This window comes from Falco biarmicus, chromosome 4 (assembly GCF_023638135.1).
Source record: "Falco biarmicus isolate bFalBia1 chromosome 4, bFalBia1.pri, whole genome shotgun sequence".
In the NCBI taxonomy this organism is placed as follows: Eukaryota; Metazoa; Chordata; class Aves; order Falconiformes; family Falconidae; genus Falco; species Falco biarmicus.
Window position 1 is genome coordinate 61,743,939 of NC_079291.1, and position 24,657 is coordinate 61,768,595.

The window sequence follows — 24,657 nt, forward strand, 5'->3', positions numbered from 1 at the left end:
TTTTCTGAGCAGAATGAGAAGACCAAAATGAAGCAGCAGAAGAGGGCTGCCTTCGGAGCCCAGTGGAGTTTTGCCATTCAATTCAAAGCGAACAGGATTTATTCCAGCAACATCTAAAGTGACAGAAGGAATCGCTGGTAAAGCTGGGATTAGTAATTGGGTGTTCCTGGCAGCTAGTCCTACGTGCAATACACAGCACATTGCTTTCCAATTACATGCACACAACGGATTGCAAGCTCTAAATCCTCATCTGATCAATTCTAGTGGTCACCCGTCCGCCGCCTTCAAGGGGACCAAGAACCCCCTGCCCCTACCACTGCTTGAAGAATTTGGGGTTGGATTTTGCTGAATGCTGCAGGGTTATAAAAGCAGGTCTCTCATGCTTCATAACCAGCCCTAAAATATGAGAGTACCAGATCCCGAGCAGGATCTCTGAATGCTAATTGTAATGCAAATAAACGTGTCGTAAACAACTAGTAGAATACCGGTGTAGCAGAAGTGTTCTCATACATGTTTAGTACTTCTACACCAACACCAACCAGAGAATTAATTTAAATAAAGCTTACCACACATTTATTAAATCCACTTTCAGTCACATTTGCTGCAGGACAAGTTGTTTGCAACTTCATAACTGAGTGTCTTTGTTGCAGTAAAATGGCAGCTCAGAAAACAGAACCTGTGTTGCCACAGCTGAAGCAGCAGGAAAGCAGCAAAGAAAGGAGTAAGGAAGCTGACCATGAAACGACACCTACCTTTGTCTTCTTCTCAGGGCTGGGAGGAAGCTCTTTGTTGGGAGGTGCTGTGATATCGTTCCCTGTCACAGCTTCAGCTGGTTTGGTCTCCTCTGGTTTTGCTGGGGGGGGGGGGAAAAAAAAAAGTGTGTGTGTGGGAGACTTTGTAAGTTTGAGGTTCTTTTTTGAAATACAATATTTTTAGTGTACTATTATTCAACACAGTAGCAGGAGGAGAGAGAACTGAGAGAGTTACAGGTTGGCTATTTCTGGAAAGTTTCCACAAAACCAGAACACCTATAGGAAGAAAGATTTTCCCCGTAACAGGACAGGTTCATCCAGGTGCCATTAGCATCCAATTTCTCCTATTATTAGCAGGAAAAGACAGATAGCAGATGAAGAAAACCTCCGGTTTAATTAAAATAGCAAACCTTCCCAACTTTCGAGTTATTAAAATAAATTGTTGGAATGCTTATCGTGAAGATCTGACCTCTTCCAGGTTTCACACTATGACTTACCATGACGTAGGATGCTATTTCAAGCTATCCCTATCATTATGGCTGTTTCTTCTTGACCTTTCTTCCACCCACATCCAGGCACTGCAGCTCTCTGGGAGCAGGGAGGATTCCCGGCACCGAAAGGAGCCCGACGGCTAACGGGAAAGGTCGCACAGGAAAGCAGGATCTCCTTCTAGTGTGCGTGGATCATACTGACCCTTGTTAGTGTGGAAACCATCATGTCATGCTGTGCATGCCGTGTTTCACAGCACAAAGCTTACACCCGGCTGGCAGGTTTTGGCTGTGATCGCTCATTTTTGCCATTGCCACCAAAGGGTGTTATCCCGAGGAGGGACAGCAAACCCACCCGCTGCTTCAACAGCAGCAGAGCGGCCACCACCACTTCCTCATCTCCCTTTAAAAACCGGTCTCAAAAGCATTGCCCAGCCACCAGCACGATAACTACTGTCTTCCAAAGCAAACAATACAACAAAACACTAATTTAGTAGCAGCTTCACCAAGTTTTCTCCCTATACCTTATAAATCCTACAGCGGAACTGCCATGCTGCTCTGCACCATGAGACGTGCAAAAGGCAATTTCCCTATAAATAGCTTTTAAAACGCTACTTCTCCGCCGTGTTGCTGTACAATTGCATTGCTATGAGTTGTCTTCCACTGCAATTCCTGCGGCATTTGAATTTTATGAAGGATACGGTGCAATCAACCCATCACAAACGTATGCGTTTTCCCTTGCCATCTGGGGATGAAAATAAGCGTTATCTGTGTTAGGTGTTTCTTTTTATAACAATACAACAGATTGTAATGCTGCAGCGCATGCTAAGGGCCCACCAGGCAATAGTGTAACAATTCCAACAGTATAAAGGTTGTTTTCCATGTCTTTTGAAAATGATTATATTTCACATTTTTTTGCTTGTCAGTCACGAAGGGAGCATCTCAGAGGAAAGTTCAATACTGGTATAAACGCCACTGTTGAAACAGTCAACACAAAATAAGTCTGTGCTTTCTGCCTGCCCTGGAGATGCTCAACAGCAGGACGGTTTTGTTGTTGTTTTTATTTTTCTGACTCCAGAACCAGTTTAGTAGCCTTTTTTCCCTTGCACTACTTTAGCCTCTTCCTAGCTATTTAGCTTCCAAGCCATACTAAATGTTTTGCAGCACTGGGTTTAGCATCCTAGGCATACAAAACAGACTTGTGAAGAAAACAAGCATCAAAATGTACAGGCTGGCCACTGTTTTTAATGCAAAATTCTCAAGAATCATTCATGTTCAGTTAGAAAGCCCTTTTTTTTTTTTTTTTTTTTTTAGCTAATTTACATTGGCTCCTCTATATGGGTTTTCTCCACTGCATTTCAATAAACCTTTACATTCTCCCTCATTTAACTTGTCAGTTTTATCTACAGCAACACCAGAAAGAGCAATTGTTGTCAATGGTTCTTCCTTCTGAATAACAAACTTCTGTCCATTCATTGCTCCCTGCTCCCGGTACCCCACGCCTAGGGATGGCTTTGTTTTGAATCCTACCAGTCTTACCCCACGCCTAGGGATGGCTTTGTTTTGAATCCTACCAGGCTCAAATACCTCAGACAGCAAGGTGACTTTCCATCCGTTTGGAAGTCACCTTACATGTATAGCCTGTCCTTATTATTTCAGCTAATTCAGCGGCAACGTTAAACCTCTTGCTTGGTGACAGTATCACAGCATCCCCGCAGCAAGGGGAATTCATCTGCTCAGGGAGCCTAATGCAGGTCCTCAAAAAAACCTCAACTTCCAAAGTTTCACGATTTAAAACTCAGCAGCTTCCATGCTTCCAAACTAATGACAACATGAATTTCCTGTTATCTAATGAAATACGGGCTACTATACAAGAAATTTGGAGCGAATAACTTCAACACACAAAACAAATAGGGTATTTTTTTGATGTAAACCTGAAATGTAGCGTAACCAGGCTGATGGAGCTACACTGCAGGATAGCACACATAGAGGTTAAACAACTTATATCTGTAAATAATAATAATAATGATGAACGCGGGAGAGCTGGGTAGGGAACTCCCCTGCTCCAGGGGGCACAGGGCCATAATTCAGGTTCCACCTCTCACAGCCTGTGATGCGCCGGGGCACACAACCCAGGGGATCACAGAAGGATAGGTTTGTTTTGTGCTGCCTCAATTTGAGAAACAACCCAGTGTGCTCATCAGTACACTCGCTTTCATTCATCGTTTAATTATGAAGGCGCTCTCTCCTACACACAGCAGAGAACTGCCTGGGAAGATTTCCTAGTTACAAGGGAGTATTAGGAAAAGCTGCCAAATCTTAATCAAATTTGTTCATTAGTCTGCAAGAACTATTTAAGAGACTTTTCAGTTTGCTTGTTCCTCCAAGCATGGCAGCAAACCTCTGAAAGATATTTCAAAGACATGTTGTTGGGAGCTCTCGCAGGCGCTGCTCTGCCCCGAGCAGGGCTCCTCCTTCGGCCGCTGCAGCTCCTGGTGTTCGCTGATGGAGAAAATCCAGCCCAGCTGAGTCAGCACCCAGAGCTGAATTACTCCCGGGGGGGAAAGGGGGACAGGGGCTTGAAGGAGAGAGGGAAGGACATTCCAATCTGGCATCTTCCTTCGATCAACTCAAAGGCATAACCCTGCAATCGGGTCCTTTCTCCCTGCTGCTACTGACTGCAACGGCAAGCTGCACCATGCTGCTTGGTACATCCATCCTCATCCCCTGCTCACCCTTCATTACTCACCAAGTATGTTTTTATCGGTGGAAATCAAACTTTTTTTGTGCGTGTCAGTTCACAGTACTGTGAGGCACCACTGCTTCACAATTTCTAAGAGCGAAACTAGAAGAAATTATTCATATCTCAGTGCACCGGAGAAAACAAGTGACTCCACAATAACGACTGAACCCGTGAGCTCCGGAATTTTGTTTGGGAGGTTTTACAGGTATCAATTACAAAACAGCAAACTTGGCAAGTGGTGCTTATGTCTCCCCTAACAGCAGCATCAAGTGCCTTTCAGACGTGCTCCAGCCGGCAGAAGGAGGGATGGTCGGGACTCCTGCTGTGCTGTGTGGAGGAGCGACCCCTGGGTGGCCCGACACTTCTTACATGGACACTGGGCTTCCATCACTTCGTACTGACAGTACCTACCTGCCTCCAGGTGGCTTTGGAAAAAACAGGCCAGTTCTAAGAAAAACACTGAAGAACTACCCTGCACATCAAAGACAACTGCAATGGTTTCCTGGAGAAAGTTTTGCTCTTGTCTGCAGCAGGAGTTTGACACCGGCAGATGCAGCCCTCTCTCATACAAAAACCTGCTGAAATTCAGTGATGTTATAATTCACTGAAACCCCCATCCCCCAGTTTGAACCCTCTTGCTGGCTGAAGTCCCAGGTGACCCCCTGTGCTGGCCTCGCTCAGTGGCCCGTCTCCCAGTGCTTCCCAGGCTGCATCCCCAGCATCACCTGTGTACCAGCTGCCTCTTCCAGGTTCCTGCATGGATGGAGCTGAGCACAGCAAGACCTACACAAGGTGTTGGTGGCAGAAACCGGAAGAGTTCCCTACTGACCCTGCACCAGCCTTGCCAGAGCGCTCGCCACTGCGGTGCTGGGTCAGCCAAATGCTCGAAGACAGTCCCAAAGCTGTAGTAACACCCAGCCAAGGCCATGTGCAGGAGCTGTAGCACTGAAACCACGTTTGACAAAGGCACACTAGAGCCAACAAGTTAAAAAGTCTATTCTTAAAATAAATTTGCCACCAGAAACCAGATATTTGCCATTGCTGGATGAAGGACCCAGCAAACAAGACCACATGGTGTGTCAGACAAAACTGAAGCCAGAGGGAAGAAGACTCCTAACAAACAAGCAGCGGTGATTTTTCAGAATAAATGGCAAAAATAAGGCCATCTGTGCCAAAACTGACACTCAAAAAACCCTCAAGCTTCAGCTCCTTGTGATGAAAGGAAAAACATTCTTCCTATAGGTCTTAAAAATTATGGAGAACTTAACTCTGCTTTGTCTTGTATAAGCAGAGTGAACCATAAAAAAACACTAATGAGGAAACTTATAATTCTGCCTCCAACAGTCAAGTTTAAATACTGTGACGCAAATAAAGCATGTGGGGCCATCCACATAGCCGTGGAGTAGGCTCAGTCTCCTGAACGGCAATTCATCCTGTTTTTTAGGTGTGAGCAGCCACTCATAACAAGCTACTTACACAAGAATCCTGGTGTCTGAGCAGACTCTTAACGTATTTTATACTTAACCTCTCACTTCTATACGTGCTGCCACTCTCGGTGGCTACTAGCAGCAGGTGAGCTACCATTCGAAGAGATGTCACATGATATAAAACAATCAAAAGAGGTGAAGAGGGCAGATGGAGATCAGAGCTGAGGGAGAAATCCTTCCCTGTGAGGGTGGCGAGGCGCCGGCACGGGCTGCCCAGAGCAGCTGTGGGTGCCCCAGCCCTGGCAGTGCCCAAGGCCAGGCTGGACGGGGCTGGGAGCCACCGGGGCTGGGGGAAGGGGGCCCTGCGCGTGGCAGGGGTGGGACTGGGGGGGCTTTAAGGGCCCTTCCAACCCAAACCGTTCTGGGATTCTGTGATGGCTTTAAAAATGTCTTTTTCCCCCAATAAGAACACACTGTAGAACAGCTACCTCATCAGCTGCCTAAGACCAAAGCTGTCCTCCAAGGCTGAACATGAATGTTTACACAGACTGTCTATTATTTCTTTATAAAAACATCCCTGTTTGAACAGCGAGTCCCTCTCCCAAGCTTCCTATGTAGCACTAACACGGCTCAAGAGAACCTTCCAAGGAGCCTTCAAGCACGTCTTACAACCTGTTGTTCAGCCCCAACAGAAAACTGGCATCCAGTAAACCACAAGACTCTGATGTCAAAGCTTTTCCTCTGGTTATCTTTCCTCTAAGGAGACCTTCTTTCATTAGAAGGAAGCTAAGGAATGGAGAATTTCCCCATCACATCACAAGGATGTACAGAACCTCCCTCTGAATGAATTAAAAAAAAAAGTGGGATAAGGGAGAGTTTGGTTGATTTTAAGCTCTGCTGTCTGAAAACCACAGGCGCCTTTTAAAAAAGGCCAAGGAACAAGGCAAACCAAACTCAGCGTTTTGATGGAGTTTTGCAGATGCTAACGGGGGCTCTTCCTCAAAAGCAGCAAGAAAGTGGGGGCAAAAGCTGCTGAAGCCTGTTTGAAAACAGAACAGCTGGGCAATAGGAAATGACAGCAGGCACTTCTGAACGAGGCAGCAGAATAACACAGCAAGGAATGGCAGGTGACACGAACTGCCACACCGCTCCTCCGAGCTTTTCTAGCCGAACACAAAAAGGACTGCAAACCCACATACTGAAAGCCAAGACAACGCTTCATGATTTTAACCTTGAACTCATAACTCAAAATGCGATTATACCTATTACCCCGGGTTACTGTGAGAATTCAGCAATCTGCCTGCATGGATATAGCAAAGTGTTCAAGTGACACAGTCACAGAGCAGTGAAGGTTTGGAAGGGACCTCCGAGGTCACCAGCCCGACCCATCACTCAAAGCAGGTCCCAGCAGATCAGGTTGCTTACAGTCATGGCCAGCATAACTTCCAAATATAAGGAGGAACTTCTTCAGTGTCAGGGAGGTCAAACACTGGAAGAGGCCCAAGGAGACTGCAAGATCTCCAGCCTTGGAGGCATTCAGACCTGGAAGGGACACACAAGGCCCTGAAGCAACCTCATCTGCTTACACGTGGGTTTGAGTCGGGGGTTAAACTGGAGACCCCCAGAGCTCTGTTCCAGTCTGTACTGCAGCTATGTAGTGGAGGATGCCCACACTGTATGCAATTAATCATACGGCTTCTTGAAGGCAAGTCCTGATTATAAGTAACTATATATAGATTTTGTAACCATAAGGAGAAAAAAAAAACCACCCCACTCTCCTCCTCCTCCTCAAATAAATCGCTCTCCCCATCCTGTGACTTGCAGTCTTGGAGACTTGTCCAACAGCCCTTTAGCCCATGTAATCATTTAACATTAGAACAGCAGAACAATATAGGTTGGAAGGGATGTCTGGAGGTCATTTAGCCCAATCTCCTGTTCAAATTATACCAGATTGCTCAGGAGGCTTTCAATCATCTTCAGAGCATCTCCAAGGATGGAGATACCACATCTTGGGACTTCTCCTTCAATATTCTATTAGCCTCATGGTAAAAAAAAAAAGATATAATAAAACATCACAGTCCATAAATTCCTGGCACAAGATGTTTTACAGCTTCGCTGTAAATAGCTGAGAAGTCACCCAGCATCATTTGCTTTCATCTGCTGCTGCTATTTTTGTTTGATGACCCATATTCTTATGCTAGAAAAACTGAACAGTCTTCTCTTGTTCACAACTTTCATGTCATTGATGACTTTATAGACAGTAGTCACAATCATCTCCCTCTCCAAGTCCTCTCTCTTCCAAGCTAAAGAGTCTTAGTTTATTCAGCCATTCTCCATATGAATTTCTCTAATACAGTGCCTTTATTTATCATATTTCTACTTCTATTATAACTTTTTTGAGGCAGAGGACAACACACAGATTTACATACTGCATTCAAAATGCAAATACATAATGGATTTATAAATTGATATAATTTTTTCTAGTTTGTTTTCTCTTCCTTTCTGAATTCCTAAAACTCAATTTGCTGAAGGAAAGCCACACGAAAGCATCCTTGTGACAACTACATCCTATAAAATCCTTACAACGGTAGCATTATTGCTCCTCCTCGGCCAGAACAGAAATGAAACCATCAGGGTTACAGCTCGTGTGAGGTGACGCTGAGCTGGAACCCAAGAGGAGAGGCAAACACAGACCTTCAGTCTTTCAGATCCCTTCAACCATCAGTTTTGCTGTAAAGCGCTCTCGTGAAAGCGGTTACTGTGTGTGAAAAAACCAGGCTCTAAATCTGAAAAGCTTCACTGTTCGTGTTTCCTTCCCCGAAGAAGTAAAATTAGGAAAAAGTACTTATAGAAACATACCCATATCTTTTTAAAGCTATACCATGTTATCGCACTGTTTTAAAAATCATGCAACTCAGAATGAAAGCCTATGCACATTACTGCTCAAATATCATGCAGCAACTTATACAAGAATAAGCATTCCCAAAAATTCATTCTCCACATGAAAAGGAACAGGTGAAGACCCCAGTATAACATAGCTTAGGCTCATCTCAAAAGGCCAAAAGTAAGCATTTCTGTCTTCTGGTACTGCACTAAGCAAAAGCTGAAGATGAAGGACAGCAGTAATTACGTACTGAACTCTGGAAGATTTTAAAGAATGTTACATCTTGTTTCTCCCTTTACTGACTAGTTAAATAAGCATTTTGGTGGTACCTGAGTTGGTATCACTTAAACCCCCTCATTTCCCACCTACCCCACTTGTTAAGGCACTAGCTCCTGTTTTAGGGGTCTGAGTTTCACCTGCCTTACCCCCAGCCACTGATCCAGGCTGGCTCATTTATGTGCTTCAAAATGGAAGGGGACTTGCAGCTGCATTCAAACACGCTCCTGAACGAGGCCAGGCACTCATCTTCCATATCAGCAGCAAGGGATATTTAGCAGGCTAAGCTGAAATAAAACATCATTCAATGAAACAGCTCCATAATTCTCATAGGGATTAGAGTAATCAACTGAAAATCCATTAAGAGAAATAGATTAAGCAATAAGGCAACGACCATCTTTACTCTCCCTCTTAAACGTAAACAACCTTAAAACCAAAACCAGACCATGTTAAATACTGCTTTCACCAGCAATGCTGCAGAGGCATGAGCTCCTTCCTCTTCATCCATCACCACCCAGAAGGAGCTGCTCCATCAAAAAAAACACCATCAAAGAAAGCCTTTTTGTTTAAGGCTCTTAAGACAAAAGTATCTACAAATATAACAAATCTCAGTTTAAGCAGAAATACAACCCTTATCTGCTTTCTCCTCTCCAGAAAAGCCTAAATAAAATATCTCCTGCTTGACCCAAATACAGAATAGCTAAGCATTTTATTTGGCACTGAACGCAACTCAATCAATGTGTACATTTTCACTCAAGAACTGAGGAATAAACCAGATGTCCTCTTTGCCTGCATTTTGTAAACCTAGGTTGATTTGTTATGACTGTCTTCTACGCAGGAAGGTAAATCCTAAATCAGACTACTCGCCATGTTTATCTAACACTGCACAAACTAAAACCAAACAGTTATTTAAAGTAATGAACATACTCTTTTTGATGGTGATACAGTGCTAAAAATTTGATGCTGGGCATAAAAAAAGCTAACAAAATCATGAGCTTTTCCCTTTTCATTGATAAAAGTGGAAGCACATTCATAAAACCAACAAAAAGCTCTATTTCTGCCCATGCCCCTGACAAACCAAAGCGAGAGCGCCAAGCACACCTCCCAGCCAGGCTAAAATACCAGCAAACCCACACAACTGAAGCCGCCTCCGAAGGGATAGCAGGTGGGGAGCGGGGAGAACGGCTGCCCCAACTCCTGCTTCGGGCTGTCCCTAGGGCTGCTGAGTGCTGCTGAAACCTCCCAGCATTTCCAGCTGGCTGCTCGAGCTGGGGCAGTGCCTGGGCCAGGCGACACCCGGGGTATTTCCAGTATCCAAAGGCATAAAACTGCGATTCCATACTGTTCAAAATGCAAAATAATTACACACACAATCCTGCCTCTGAACACTTAAGCACAAAGATAAGATGTTTCCAGTGATCCAATGGGTCCAACATTAAACACTTGCATATCATCCCGTATCAACAACAAGCAACAGAGAGCCCAGCCTGAGGGGTCTTCTCACGCCTTACACCAGCTGATGTACCAGTGGCCTTGGACTTCAGGCATGACATTTTACATACCCTTAAGCTACCCAGTGTACCTTGAAGACCCATCCATAGCAATTCCCATTCTCTAAGTCCCGCCACACTTGGCACCTCGAGCTTGCAGCAGGAATTTCCAGGGATGAGCAGTGTGTGGCCACAAACAACACCCCTGTACACAGCCAGCACACGCTGCCCTCAACGCCTCTTCTGCTCCTGAACATCTCCTTGCTCTTCTCACAGCTCTCCCCAGAGAAAGGGGAAGAGGAAAACTCAGGCACCTGCTGTAAGCCACTGGCCGGTAGTTATTGCTATTTTTGAGAAAGCACAGTGTGTGTTGCAAAACAGGGAACCTGCCTGATTTATGTAACGATTACAATACTTTCAGCATCAATTTTAAACTCTCCCTGAGATCTCTGAGAGAGATGCCAATGTTTATTTTATGTTTAAGGCTGAAGATGCATACACCAAGAACTATCCACAGCCCATATCAGGCACTGTTTTAGCACCGGTCCCTTCATTTCCCCCTCCTGCCCGCAGCCTGCAATCGTTTCTTTCTTCCTTTCTCATTAAAAGCATGACTTCAACTGGCAAGGAATCTTCCAGACCACTAACATTACCTGAACAAGTATCATTAGTTCATTATGAGGTAGCTGGGCTGCTATTTCCTAATCCCATAATTAACTTTAATCTATGTAAAATGAGGCAATAGGCTATCACAGCCTCACTCAGTCATGTTGGAAGTCTGGGATTCTGTATTTACCTTTGCGGTATAAACCGCAAAGTGTTCTGCTGCAAAAAAACCCGCAGAAGATTCAGAAGTTATGTTGGACCGCACACCTTGCTTATAGATTTGTAAAGAAATAGAATCAGAAAACCAAGACTATTTTTCTGATGCACACACTGAGCCGCTGAGTATCAGAGAGGTGATGGTCCCAACAGAGTGTGGTCCAGTGGAGGCTGGAATTCCTGGTATTTCAGAGCAGAAAATACTTCAAGTTGGAGGAAATGTAAAGAAAATGAGAAAAGGCAGAAGGTGAGGGCAGTGAATGGCACTGCTTATCTAAGGGACACCACTGGAGGTGACGAGGTATGTGCAATGAAACACACAACAGCTTGCAGACAAGGTGAACATGCATCAGAGCTACTGTTCAGGGCAGGAAACAATGTGACCGCTTGTTTTGGTGAGAATCTGCAGTAATTGCTGAAGGAGTAAGGGACCAGAACAAGTTCCGCAGCTCAGCTCTGATAAGGACTAATCCGCAGCCAGGATCTCCTTCCTTAAAATACCTGTTGTGGGTACGTGAGTTTTGAATGGGTATGCCTTTCTGACAATTTTTAGAATGAAATTTAACTAAACATGCCATCATACTAACACCAAACTATTTGCAAGAAAGAAATGTTTCATGTACAATTTTAGGGCACCTTAAAAAAAGCACAGGAACAGCAGATGCTTAGCAAAAATCCCCCCAACCCTGGGTGCACAGGACCAAGGAAGTCCACTTTTGGCAGAAGTTCAGAGAGATGCCATTCAAATGACGGGAGTCAAGCTGGACAACTCCTTCAAGAATTTTTAGGATGAAAGAAAGTGCAAGTGGCAAAAGCTGCCACCCCAAATATAAGTGCTGGGTTTAGAACTAACAGATAGGCAGAAAAATAGAGGAATTAACAAAAAGAAGGAAAATTCTGTTTCTGTCAGATACAAGAGGTACGTTGGCCATTCTGCACTTGTGCCTTGTGACTGGAAGGAGACCTGCAAGGTGAATGCCACGACTGAAGCAGGGGAAGCTGACAAGGACACGTCAGGTAAAGGGTAATTTAGCCGTGAATAAAATGCAAAGGACAGATTTAGAATCAGTTCCATACTTACAGCCAAGACAGCTTGCTTGGTTGAGTTATTTTTATTATAACCGCCTCTCTGCTTATTAACAGTGGAGAGGAAGCAAAAGCTCATCACAGAGAGTTTGAAATAATTTCAGAAACATCTGAGGAATTTTTGTCCGTTTTCTCTTGTATTCCAAAAATTCTCTCTCAGCTACACATATATAAAGCAAAGAAAACATTTAACTGCACCTGCTGCTATGTTTTCTTCCAGGAGAGAATAAATCCAGAGTTTATTTCTTACCAATGCATTGTACAAAACAGAACAAACCAAACCTAATCAGCTCTTAATTTTGAAGAAGAGAGTAAAAAATTAGTTACAACTCTGTGGTGTTCTTGCCCCAGGGAAGCCCAGGAGCCGTCTGCTACCTCATTTATTACTGTATCAGTTCACACTCAGACCTATGGTTATATGGACGATAAACTAGCTTTTAAAATAAAGATTATGAGAGCAAAATTTTAAACCTAGATACTTAAAAGAAAGCTTGGCAATATGAATTAGCCATCTGCGAAAAACAATCCAACCAAAAGACTCCGAGCACTCATATCTTTCAGTGACCTTTACATCACTGATGCTCAGCCCCCCTGGGGACAACATGTCAATCCACTTTAAATTATGTTTTAAATGTTTTTCTGATTTAAAGATCCCACATATCTGTGTTTTGAAACGGCTGCCTCTTGAGCTTGACAGAATTTGCCAGCCTAGCCAAATCTGGTTTCCTGGTTGTCCAAAATATGAACTTCCTTGCTAATTTGCCTCGTCGCAAATAAACTTCAGTTGCAGAGCAGGTGTCAGCAAACCCCACTGCCCCAGAAATTCTGCGGCGTGGAAGGTGTGCACAAACACAGCACTATTTTTTCTGTTCCACCTCTATTGCAGCATTGCTTTTATTGATATCATGTTTAAGGTGTCAAGAAGTTTGATGACCCTTTCGTGTTTACGTGCAAAATTGAGCACAGGCAAACACAGAGCCACACAGATCCTGCTCGTGCCCAAGCAAACACGTCTCCAGGTGTCCCCTCCAACTGTGGCTCACAGCCAGGATCACTGGATCGCTCTGGCAACTATCAACAGGAGAGCTGATGGCTCCTGCCTGCGTGAAAAGATTTGACATCTCTGCTCAGGCTCGGCAGGACTGATGCCTGCAATCTATGATGTGCTGCCACCAAAACTGGCACTCCATCTCACGGCTGCCAAAGTTATTTAAAATCTGGACACCAAGTAGACCGTAAGGAACAAGGTAACACTGAGCTAACAAAAGGGGAAGGCGATAAGACATGTTGGCACTTCAGAGAGGGGTGGTTCATAGTGCCCAAACCTCATTCTACAGATCTCCGACTGCCAGTCTTGGAAATTGAAGCATCTCACGATAAATGAATAGAGAAAAGTAAAACTCTAATTAGACACAGAATATGACAGTGTTGAAAGGAATTACAGACAGCTGGAAAAGGAGGGATGAGCAGAGCCTGGCGCAGGCATGCAGGGGCTGAGTGACTGACCGTTGGGTGTCACTAACGCACCGCAAACCAGAGACGGTGACTGACCGGGATTGTGAGCAGAGCCCAGTATCCTGCTCCGAGCTCCGCATCGTGGGGGAGCTCTGCTAGCACCCCGCACCCAGCATTCTGGAGCTCCACCTGAGCAGCGCATCCCTCTGCACATCGGCATGTCACTCTCAGCCCAGGGTATGACAATATCAAGTGTTAGATTAGTCTTCCGAATGTTTAGCAAACCAGTTTGCTACAGAAGTCGTCACTGGATGCAAAAATACTCAATGCAAGTCTTTTGTCTTTATTCCCCAACACATTTTCTTTCCTCTTCCCACGCACAGCTCTTGTTAACGCAGGGAACAGACAAAGCACATAGACAATCCTCGCACCCATAATCTAGGAAAAAAGCAGGTTTATTGCTGGCTGAAGCTGGCAAGAGGGACAGAGATGTTGTTTCAGGCTGGAGAACAAAGATTAACTACTCTTCTCACAGATTTTAAATCCGGGAAGACTGACCTCATCCATCACAGCACTATCGAAACAACAAACCACTACAAAGTAAAACAAGCTGCTATTCACACGTCGCAGTGGGAAAGGCTCCATTGTAACTGGGGTTTCGGGAAAGAGGTTACAGAAAGTAACAGGGAAATTCCACTTGGAATCTCAGCACTGAAACAGTCAGGAAGAGCGTAACTACATACATCCTTATACCGACTTGCTCCTGCTGCCTCCTCAAACAGAAATACCAAGAGGCACTAAAAGCTTAATGGGAAAGCACAACCTGCAGACCTTTCTGACACAGGTTGGAAGGTTTTAACTTTGATAACGCTGCTCTAACAATACAGCTTGCAAATCAGGAGGGCACCTATGCTCACAAGAGGGAGTGGCAAGAGGGTACTGAAGAGAGACTGCTGTGGGTGCCACAGATTTTAAAATCTATTAGCCAGGTTTAGGATCCCAGCAAGCAATTAACAGCTGGTGCTGCAAGAGATGCTGTGGAATCAGCCAGGCATTTGTTGTTTTTTTTACATGTTTTTCCTCCATTTTCATCTACCCAAACCACATCCTTTGTTCTAACTATAGGAACCTGAACCACGCTACTCTTTTCAGGTGTACTGAGCTGCCCCCCCCTCTGCCTGCAGCCTGTAAAGTCACTTAGTTGCTTTCTAGCTACTGTCTGCTCACTCCCCAGGGAGGTAAAAATTAGCAACATACCATCACGTGGTAAATCTCCTTGCTTGGGAGACGGAGAGCTCTGCATATTGCTGACCTCAATTTCTTTTCTTTCCAGTGGAGCAGTTTTGGTGGATTCCATCTCGGTGCATTTGCTTTTGGGAGCATCAAAGCCGGCAGCTCCATCGGTGGCATTTCTCTTCTCCCTCTTCGCCACCACCGCCTCCTCCTCCCTCTCTTTGTCCTGGCTGCTGATTTCAGGGATTTGCTCCAGCTTGCTGTGATACAAGCTTGGGCTGCCCAGCTCTTTCTTGACCGAGTTGCTGCCACTGTTCCACTCCTCTCTCTTCTTGGCAGCCGGCTCCTCTGCCAGCAGGGACTGATGCTCCTTCACCACCAGGCTGGGCAGCCCTGCGCAGCTCTGCTCAGGACCCAAGCTGCAGACAGATGTTTGCTCTTCTGACACGGTCATTGACCTTTTCATCGGTGCGCCCGGCTTTCTGGCTGTGGGGCTCGAGCACTGGGTCAGGCTGCTATTAGGAGAGAGCAGACCAGTAGCAACGTCTTCTCTAAGCACTGGCTCAGGGTATTTATCAGCCAGGTTAAGGGTTAGGGGCACTGACAAGTGAGAGCACTCTGACATTGCACGCCTCATTGCCTTCCTTTGGTGGGCAGCCCTGTTCAGAAAACTGCCGTCGTCTGCACAGCTCAGCTTGTCTTCCATCTCTTCCTCCATTTCAGCGGTATTGTTAAAGTGACTACTTTTGGAGTCATCTTGTGCAAGCTCTACGGTGGTAGTTGGAGGTTCTGGCTTAGGTGCTGTTGAGGAGGAAGAAAAGCTACTCTGCACATAGTTGTCATTAACGACCCCAATTACACAATAGCTGGGGGCTCCATCTTTTTTCACGGTTGCTTCTTTAGACCCCGAATCATTGGGCAGGATAGGGTGGAAATTTGGATTCCAGACACTGATTTCCTGTTCCTTCACGGATTTGCTGGGAGCACTCTCCGACACAGACAGATTGGGCAGGTTCGGGGCTGGCTGGCATTTGGTCTCCATTCCAGCCTTCCCGGCTGCTTTCTCCTGATCGGTGATGGCTTCATTTTTACCCAGCCCTGGACTAGGTTTTTCAGGTCCTGCCTGTCCCACATGAAAATCTGTAGTTTTAGGGTTTGCAAAGTTCCCTTCTGCAGGAGGGAACGTTTCGGAAATCAAAGACCAGCTCTCAAGGTGACCTGCAGCTGCCTGGTATTTTTTGCCTTGCACCTCAATTTCTCTTTTGTCTTTCTGAGCTATTTTTAGCTCTTTGTCTAGTTTTCCTTCAAAGAAGCAGAGCTTGTCCTCATCCGTGAAGCCAGCAGTCTTAACGAGCCCATCCTTAATCGGTCCCCCTGAGTTTACATTCAAGCCAATCTCATTAAGCTTCCCCTCAGTCCTCTGCCATTCGAATTCAGTTTTGCCGAAGTCTTTCGGGGACTCCATGCAGTGGAAGGCTTCCGAGAAGCTCTCCGTGTTCTTGCTTTTGCACAGCTGGCTGTATTCAGAGAGCGATGCGGGCTGCTTGTTCGAGAGAGACATCTCCGATCGCTTTGCCTCCTCCCGTGGCTGTACAGCAGCGCTGAGCGAGCTGAGCGCGCTGCTGGCGCCGGTGACGACACACCAAGCCCCCTGCATTCATGACAGAACGCCCTCCCCACCCCCTGCCTGCCGCACGCCTCATTTACTGGATTCAGCCACTAGTTCGAACGAAAACGGCAGGTTTTGTTCTTTTGCAAAAACCCACACCAATAAATCAAGAGAAATACACTTCTGCAACAGAAATATCCATCTCTGGCTGGACACCAGTGGGGTTTAATCGTCTCAGCAAAATGATTTTTCTGTGAGCAGTGTTTCTTGGGTTGTTACACGTTTTGGGAAACGTTGCCATCTCCTTTTTCTCTGTCAAACTCTATTACAATCAATGTGTTTAGAAGTATTAATTCCTGCTGAAGAACCACTCTTAAGGATACTCAGGAACTCAGGTCAGCAGTTTTCCTCCCCTTAAAGAAAAACAAAACACAAACCCCCAAAACAAGCCCAGCTCCAAACATCGCAGCGCAGAATGATCTCTTTCAGCATAAGGGCTTTGTTTTCAGTGAATTTCAATATATTCTTTTGGAGTCACAACAGCAATCACGAGCATTGCTGTAATGAGGATTTCACAATTCACAAACCATATCGCTCACACAAGCAAGTGGACAATGCCCAAAAGGATTAAATAGGACAGGGTGGGAGAGGTTTTGCAGTCTTAAATACTGTAAACATGATTTTAAAATATTTTTGTTCAACTGTGAACATATCTGATAATATTTTTGAGCTGATTTTTTTTTCTACTGCACTTGATTTACACCTAGCATTTCATACTCTGTGTTCACCTGGTCAAAACCAGCCTCAACACATACTAAGTGCACTACTCAGCCATCCTGCGAAGCCTCTACACCCAGCATCCTCCACCAGGCTTTTCTAACTGTGATTCTTGACTTGGACACTGCTTCCCTGCTTAAACTGGGAGCCTACCCAAGAGGGCTGAGGTTGCTTCTAGCCAGTCAGCCGCCAGTAGCTGGGTTGCTACGATTGCATTAGCCCCAAACTGCAGAGTCGTCTTTTTTCTTAAGTGCCTGGTACAGATTAATCCTTGACTAAAGCAAATTTTCTTCTTTGAACCAGGGTTACAATACTTTACAGACACTGGCCATTACGGACATCAATAGACTCCAGTCTGGGAGAAAATTTTGTCCTTATAGCTGATGCAGTAAAAGGACTCCCCGCTATAGCTTAACCGAGCATGAATGTATTTTTACACTCAGAAACTGGAAGCTACACTACGCCCCCTGAATTTAACCTGCTGCTGACAAATGCTACAATCCACACATTTATCCACTTGTATTTAAGCTTTGGATTTCAGACACTGCTATATTTAAAAACAATGACTAAGGAACTGTAAAGTTATATGAATCTTTCATGACACCCTCTAATTAACCAGAATAGTTCCACCCACAGGCTTCACTTCTCAAAAGGCCTCAACAATTCTTTCTCTACTTTAAAATATTCATAGGTGTCTTGCTAGTGGAAAATGGGACCTTAGCTCAAGGCTTGCATGCTCTCTCCTAAACTGATGTAGGACTGTTTGCAAGTGCTTGCTCATGCTAAAAGTATTTAGCTTGACCCCCAAACTGGCAGACCTTGAAGTCATCTCATCCCATGTAATTACAGTTACTCCTCTGCCGCTCAGTCAATTCCAAACCAAGATTTTTGCAGCAAACCTCAGTCCATTAGAGATCACCTAATACACTTCAAAAAGAGCAAGGGCAAGTTTGTAAAGTTGTAAAGCTACCTGAAGCCACCTAGTAGGTTTTTATTTGATTCTTTTTTCCTAAAAACAACCCAAACAGCTACCATTTGTAATAGACAGAGGAGAAAATCCTCATTGACTTAGGGACTGGTACCTCAGAGCCCAGTATCACAGAAGAAATTTGCATCCCTGGAAAGAAAAGCCTGACTCATAATGTCAATATACAGCCAGTAACAACCAACACTGCTACTTTATTTAATAATTTTAAAATGTAGGAAGTGAACCATATTCAACACCTGGGATACTCAGAAGCAGGAGAAGCTATGAAAAAATCTCTAAAGTCATCTAATATTTAATCTCTCAGGATATTAATGGAGGTAATGTAGAGTTCATACACAGCTTCTCAACAGCTTCATCCTGCCCATAGCATGTTGTTTCCAATTCTCATTCTCAGTTCCCGTGCCCTAACCTCTACCTTCTAACAAATGCATTTTTCTCTTTAAATTTATTAATAGTCTGCTCCTGAAGCTATGCCACGGTTGTTGTGCTAAGCTTTCAGCAAGACCAGGAATCGCCACTCACAAGACATGACCGGCAGTCCTCACACCGGAGCTTTCGTCCCAGCTGTTCCTTTAGATTCTTACAAACTTTAAATTTTCTAAAGAATTGTAAGAGAAGCTAGTCAATGAAGATAAGCAGAAAAGGGTGGGAGGATGTTCAGAAAACAAGAGCTGGACAGATTTTGAAAAACCACTCAAATGAGGAAAGGCCCATGCTAAAGAGGAGTTGGTTTTGAAGGGCCAGTCAGACTCCCTGGAAGGAAGCACAACCACTGCTTTTACCCTTAGCTCAACTTTGAGGAAGATTTCATACTCTTCAAATACCAGATCTGGGGTTTCACAATCCTTTTCGCTCTCCACCATATTCCAGAATGTGTCCGATAATGGCAGGGAAATTGTTAAAAGCTCTTGCAAGTCAGACCCTGGTCCAGCTTCTGGACGTAGAGTCTCACCCACTGCCTGGAGCTTCTTGCAACCTTCCAGTGGCAAGACAGCAGCCTGTTTCACAAGGAGGAAGGTTATATTTTGCCTGTTCCCATCCTCTTATCATCATTAAATCCTGTGTTTTCTTACAAGTACAGTTGACACAAATAAGCCTGTCGGGGAAGCTGAGCACATACAGCACAAATTTCAGTACCAACATTAAATACATCTGTAGTCTTTTTATCTGAGCTGCGTAGATGTATTTCAATGCTTATATGGTATCTATGAACAGGAGCATTTTACAAAGGCAGGCATACCCAAAGGAAGTGCTGAAGAAGCTGCAAAGAATCCCTATCCACTTCACCGGGCTTTACCAGGTAAAATGTGGCTGCCCAGGCTGAGGCAGTGCCAATAACCAGAGCAGGCTAAAATCACTACATCAACACGTCACGACTTAATACCCAATCTGCAAGCTTCCAGCCTCAGCAGATGAATCAGCCTAGTGTTTCTATTTTTGCTTCACTCCCAAAGCTATTACTTATCCCTTCTAATGCCTCTGCTTCCCCCCCCTCCCCAATCTAACACAATCGTTTCTGTGCAGTCCTTTGCACTGGTTTCTAAGGCAACATCACTTTCCAGGATGATGAGCTACTCCTTGCCAGCATTGCCAACTAATGTGATCTCTAATTAAGTGTTATTACCAATAACAGTCAGTGATCAGACTGATCAGAACCATCATGGACACACTCTGTCTATATAAGCCAAGGCCTTAAAACTGCAATTTACACACTTGCTCATCTGTAAGCTCACACACACACACATTGTGTGCTCAGCCCAAAACTCACTGTGTGTGAAACAAGCATCAACACATGAAGCCTGAAGTCTGACACTACCCGCTGAACTCGCACGCTTCATTTCATCTCGCAGGCTGGAAGGAGCCAGGCTAAAGGATAAAAAGGTGAACCAGAATATTTAGTGTTCTGGCCATCATAACTTTGTGGTACAAACTTAACATTTCACAGGTGTGGAGCCATATGATACTTAAACAAAGCCTCATGCTCTATAGGACAGGATAATCACACATCAAACCCTGCTTACTTTAGAATTTACATATAATACATTAAAAATCCTAGTGATCAGCCAAAACCAAAATTAAAACACTCCAGAGCGTTTCCTACTCAAACTCTTATCAGTATTTGGCTATTGTAGGAGTATTTGAAAGTAGAAACTGAAAAGAAGCAAAGCAAAATCACCTGAATGATACACAAGCAATGAACCAGCAAGGAAAGATAATGCTTGAAACTCAGATATCCCCTGAAAGTTAAACAACATCCCTAAGGAAATGTGTTCAACATTCTTAACCTGGCAGAATTTACAAACAGAAGTGCATTTGTTTTGCTCCCAGCTTTTCTTGAAGGTCAGAGTGTCAAGGATGAGCAGGAACAGAAAATAAAGAAAGAAAACAAAGCTTAGGAAGTCCTAGCCAAAGAGTATAGGGTGCCAGCTTAAAATGAGAGTTGCTGCGTGAGACCTTCCAGCTAAAGAAACCACCAGTGTTAATGTAACATGCAGTACAAAACCAACCAGGAAAAAAAAAAAAAGGAAGACAAAAAAGACGGGCAACAGTTACAACTGTTCTGAGCAAGCCTTATAAACGGCACATTCCGAGCCCAGCACTGGTTCTACAGAAGGCAAACAGGCCTCTCGGCTCCCACTATCTGCAAGCTACAGATCTGCAAAAATGTCCTCCAAGCTCAGCTCTTCTTTTAATTACAATTAGGAGAATCAAACACACGCGTGCAAAAATGTAGGGGGGAAGCATTTAATAGTGAAGTTCTCTTGCTGTTTCATAAATACTTTTAATACCGGCATGAGAATTGGCTGGTGACATTGGTTTTCACTTCTCTCATACACCTAAGCAGGCAGGTCTTAATTACTGAAGAGGCTGCAATGTGATGGAATTCTGAGCACTTCAAAAGCATTATTAAAGCACCACTGCTGTTATGAGGTGCTTGTCCACAACTGCATCTGTGACGGTGACTTCAGGTGAGGTGGATGCACACCCACACAGCCCACTGCCCCACCGTGCTCACATAGCTGATTAGCTCAGATTAGACAAACCCAATTACAGTTTGGGGTCCCAGAGGAGAATTACAGCCATTATATGAATGAAAGGTTACTGTGGAAATGCTAAACCGACTTAACATTATAATGACACCAACATAATGGGAACCAGTCAGGAAAAGAAAATATTTAGAGAAAGGGCTTCATTGTGGCTGTAAAAGAAAAGCAAATACTGTCATTAAGCAGGGATGGCATTTCTTCCTTGTGAACGTATCTTATTTACACACAAGGGATTTAGAGCTGTCATATTGAGAAATATGTACTGTATTACACGCGGTGATTGTGCCAATGGGCTGCAAAGACAGCTTGTCATCAGCTCAGCTGAAAGGTCTGGCGCTGGAAGGGTGCCCGCAGAAGGCAGCGACAGAGGCTGTGATGGAAGCTTTTGAGGAAAGGGGGTAACTAAAGCATCAGATGACCACTTCCACAGGCCTCTCCATGGTTGGGAGAATAATTCCGAAGCATAACTGTCTAGAACACAATGGGGTTATGCAATAAGCTCTTTCCCCTGCCAGCACCAAAGCCCACAGCATTAAGTACTGGAGCATCGCTGTAACAGATGCACACGAAAATGGCCCTTTCCTGAACAGCTTATGCAAATCAAAAACCATAAGAAGATACAAAATCCAAAACACTGAAACAAATCAATTTCTTTTTTTCAAATAGACTATTCTTTAAGGATAGATTGGAGGAAAAAAGAATCTTTTGAAAGGCTCAGTGTTGAAATACAGCTTGAGGACCAAAGGGAAGAGGGATGCTAGCAGTAAATCTGAACCAAAATGCTCAGCATTGGATGAATGAAAACCTTCCGTTTTTTCCTCCGTTAACCACTCCTCAACATCAGATCCCCTGCATCAGCCAGGGCACCTGCTTGGAAGTACAGACTTTAGGACCCTGGGGTTTATACATAACTCCCAATTTTAGTTTTAATTCCACACAAGAGGTAGCATAAAGGCTCAGTCACATTTTAAAGGCTGGTCTGACATGTTTGTTATCATCTCAGCTGCCTCCTGACATTAAAAGGTGTAAAATAATTTTCCAGAAGAATCTAGGGCAGTTCTTACAATGGCAACAACAAAACCCGAGAAGCTGAAATAAATCCAAAAGATAGATAAGGGATTAAATTCAAATTGCATGAACAACCTTACATCCACCATTTCTTAACTTTAAGCTGCAAAGTCAAAATTAGAAAAAAAAAATTACAGAAGTTTGCAGGCCTAATTTATGAAAGATACATACAACTACTGTCTGTGTGAGAAATCTGCAGCATCACAGTTGCCATGACTCCCAAGGGAGCTGTATCACAAAGCTCATACCTATTTTAGTAGTACATACAGGAGCTGATGCATTTAGGAAAGCCGTCCTGTTGCTCTAGAATGCATAGCGTAAGATGACATGGGAACCTGGCTAAAGAGATTTTAGTTACCAAACTTCAGCAGACAATCCTCCAAAATACCTACATGCATTATTCTGATAGTAGACCTGACTGCTCACCAGGTGAATGAAAAATAGCTTATATGGGCGGATGCTAGGTGTTGCAAAGTATGAGCTTCCCAGTGCCACCTGACAAATACAGATGAAGCGCTGGCCACATTTTGGGGACCAGTGAAAATAAAAAACCTTTATATTTTCAATTGTTATCTTAACAGCAGGATGAACAGGCACGTAAAGGGTACGTACAGTCCATGGCCTCAACAGCTTAGTGAAAAACTGGACTATAACAGTGATCTCCTGGATCCCTGTAGCTCCTTCTCCGTCCAGTAAACAAGCACACTCATGTTCACGGTCCTGAATCTCAACACCTTTCCCTTCATTGATTATGGTTTTAACTTGTGTTCAGCTGATGCATGAATTCACTCTTTCACCCTCAGATTCAGCCTAAGGCACTTCCACACCAGTTGGGCCAACTCAGGGATTCAGCCCGGGCTTTTGCTGTTGTTTCACAACTCACTGAACAGCTGCTTTGCTATGAGCCGGGCGGTGGATGGAAGGAGAGACAACCTCAGTAACGTCTCTGGATGGCAAAGCAAATCTGCTCCTCCACTGCTAAGAGCTCAACTTCAACTTATGCTTTGTCACTCAGCCCAGCTGTTGCACGGTCACCATGAGACTGCCCAGAGCCATGCCAGGGGCTGGGGCTGCTGCCAGCCTCAGCACCCTGCACCCGACAGCATTCGGATTTAAACTGCCGTAGGAACCTGTCAACCGACATTTCCAAAACAAGCTCAGTCATTCAGAGCTTCTCTTAAAAAAGCCAGACTGTTGAGTCTATGAAGTGCTGAAGGATGAAAAGCAACCGAGTATTATCAAAGTCCTGCGCAAACTTACAGAGCCAAAGTATGTACCAACTTACTCACAGGCTGAAGTGCTACTTGAACCAGGAATCCTTCAACTCCGTACCCACATTACCTGTGCAAAACATTCTGGAGCAGCTTTTCTTTCTTGCTACTAAAATTCCGCTCCCTTGAATACAGCAGTTAGCAAAGGAAAATATAGACTTCTAGTAGACAATGGAAAAGCTTTAAAGAAATGTTTTTTTTAAAAAGATGCTGCCTTTAGCTTTTCCTTTATTTTGTAGCATCATGCACCAAAGAACATTACTTCTGCAGGCACAAGTTCATGCAGAGAACACTGCTTTCACTAAAATAGAACTACTTCAGGTTATGCAACACTCATTAAAATTACAAAACCTCTCAAAAACCTGACCAGCATGTTAAGGCGCACTTGAGCTCTATGTTTGTTAAGTTAGTGGCTGCATCATGCAAACTGGCAGCAAGGAACTCCACAGAAACAGGAACAAAGTTTCATGCCTGATGACAAGGCAAGAAACTAAGAGCGCCTAAGGGCAGGGATAAACTACCTCAGCCCGTCTCAGCAGACTGGAATTCACAGCGGTGATGCCAGTTCTTTCTGAGGAAGGTTTAGAACAAGCAGAAGTACAAGAATATTTTTTTGTTTCATTTCTATCCATACTACATTCCCCATTTCACAATTCCTATGAACATCATTAAATTCTATTACATTAATCCATCTCATTTCCTATGAGCACAGTGATCTTGTTCCCCAGACAACAGCTAGGGTAAACAGTCCAAAACGCTTACCAGTCCATCCATTGCCTCACTACAGAGAGAATCTTAGAATCAGAGTCAGTCCCGTTATTGTTTTGTTACAACTCTGCTTTAGTAAAGGTGATTATTCTAGAAGGAAGCACATTCTGTAGACTTAGCAGTTCAAGGTAGCTTAAAGTACAGTCATTAACCAACTGCAGGAGGAAAAGTAGGTGGTTGTAGTTAGCCTGAGGTAGGATTAAAACCAAACCCTGCAACGCGACAGCGATCCAGAACATTTCCTACCACAGGAACACTCCGCTCCCTGCCCGCCAGTGGCATGCAGTGCTATTCAGTGATCCCGATGATTCACCGTGGCACTGCAGATGAAGGTCACTTTCAGTCCCAGATGACAAGAAGCTAATATAACTGAACACCAAGAAGTGCAAGTTTACTTAAATATTCTATGATGTATATGTCAAATTAAATCTTAAAAAATAATAATTGAAAAAAATCAAGGGACCTGGAACTTA

General features: G+C 44.2%; 1 protein-coding gene across 14 annotated transcripts in view; it reads right to left on the minus strand.

Moving 5' to 3' along the window:
* Nucleotides 1–24,657, minus strand: part of MAP4 (microtubule associated protein 4) — a 170,719-nt gene that overhangs the window by 25,478 nt on the left and 120,584 nt on the right. For all 14 annotated transcript variants that reach the window (XM_056333974.1, XM_056333975.1, XM_056333967.1 and 11 more), the window contains one exon: nt 753–853. In XM_056333974.1, coding sequence (XP_056189949.1) covers nt 753–853 — 101 coding nt within the window. The remainder of the gene's footprint in view (nt 1–752; nt 854–24,657) is intronic.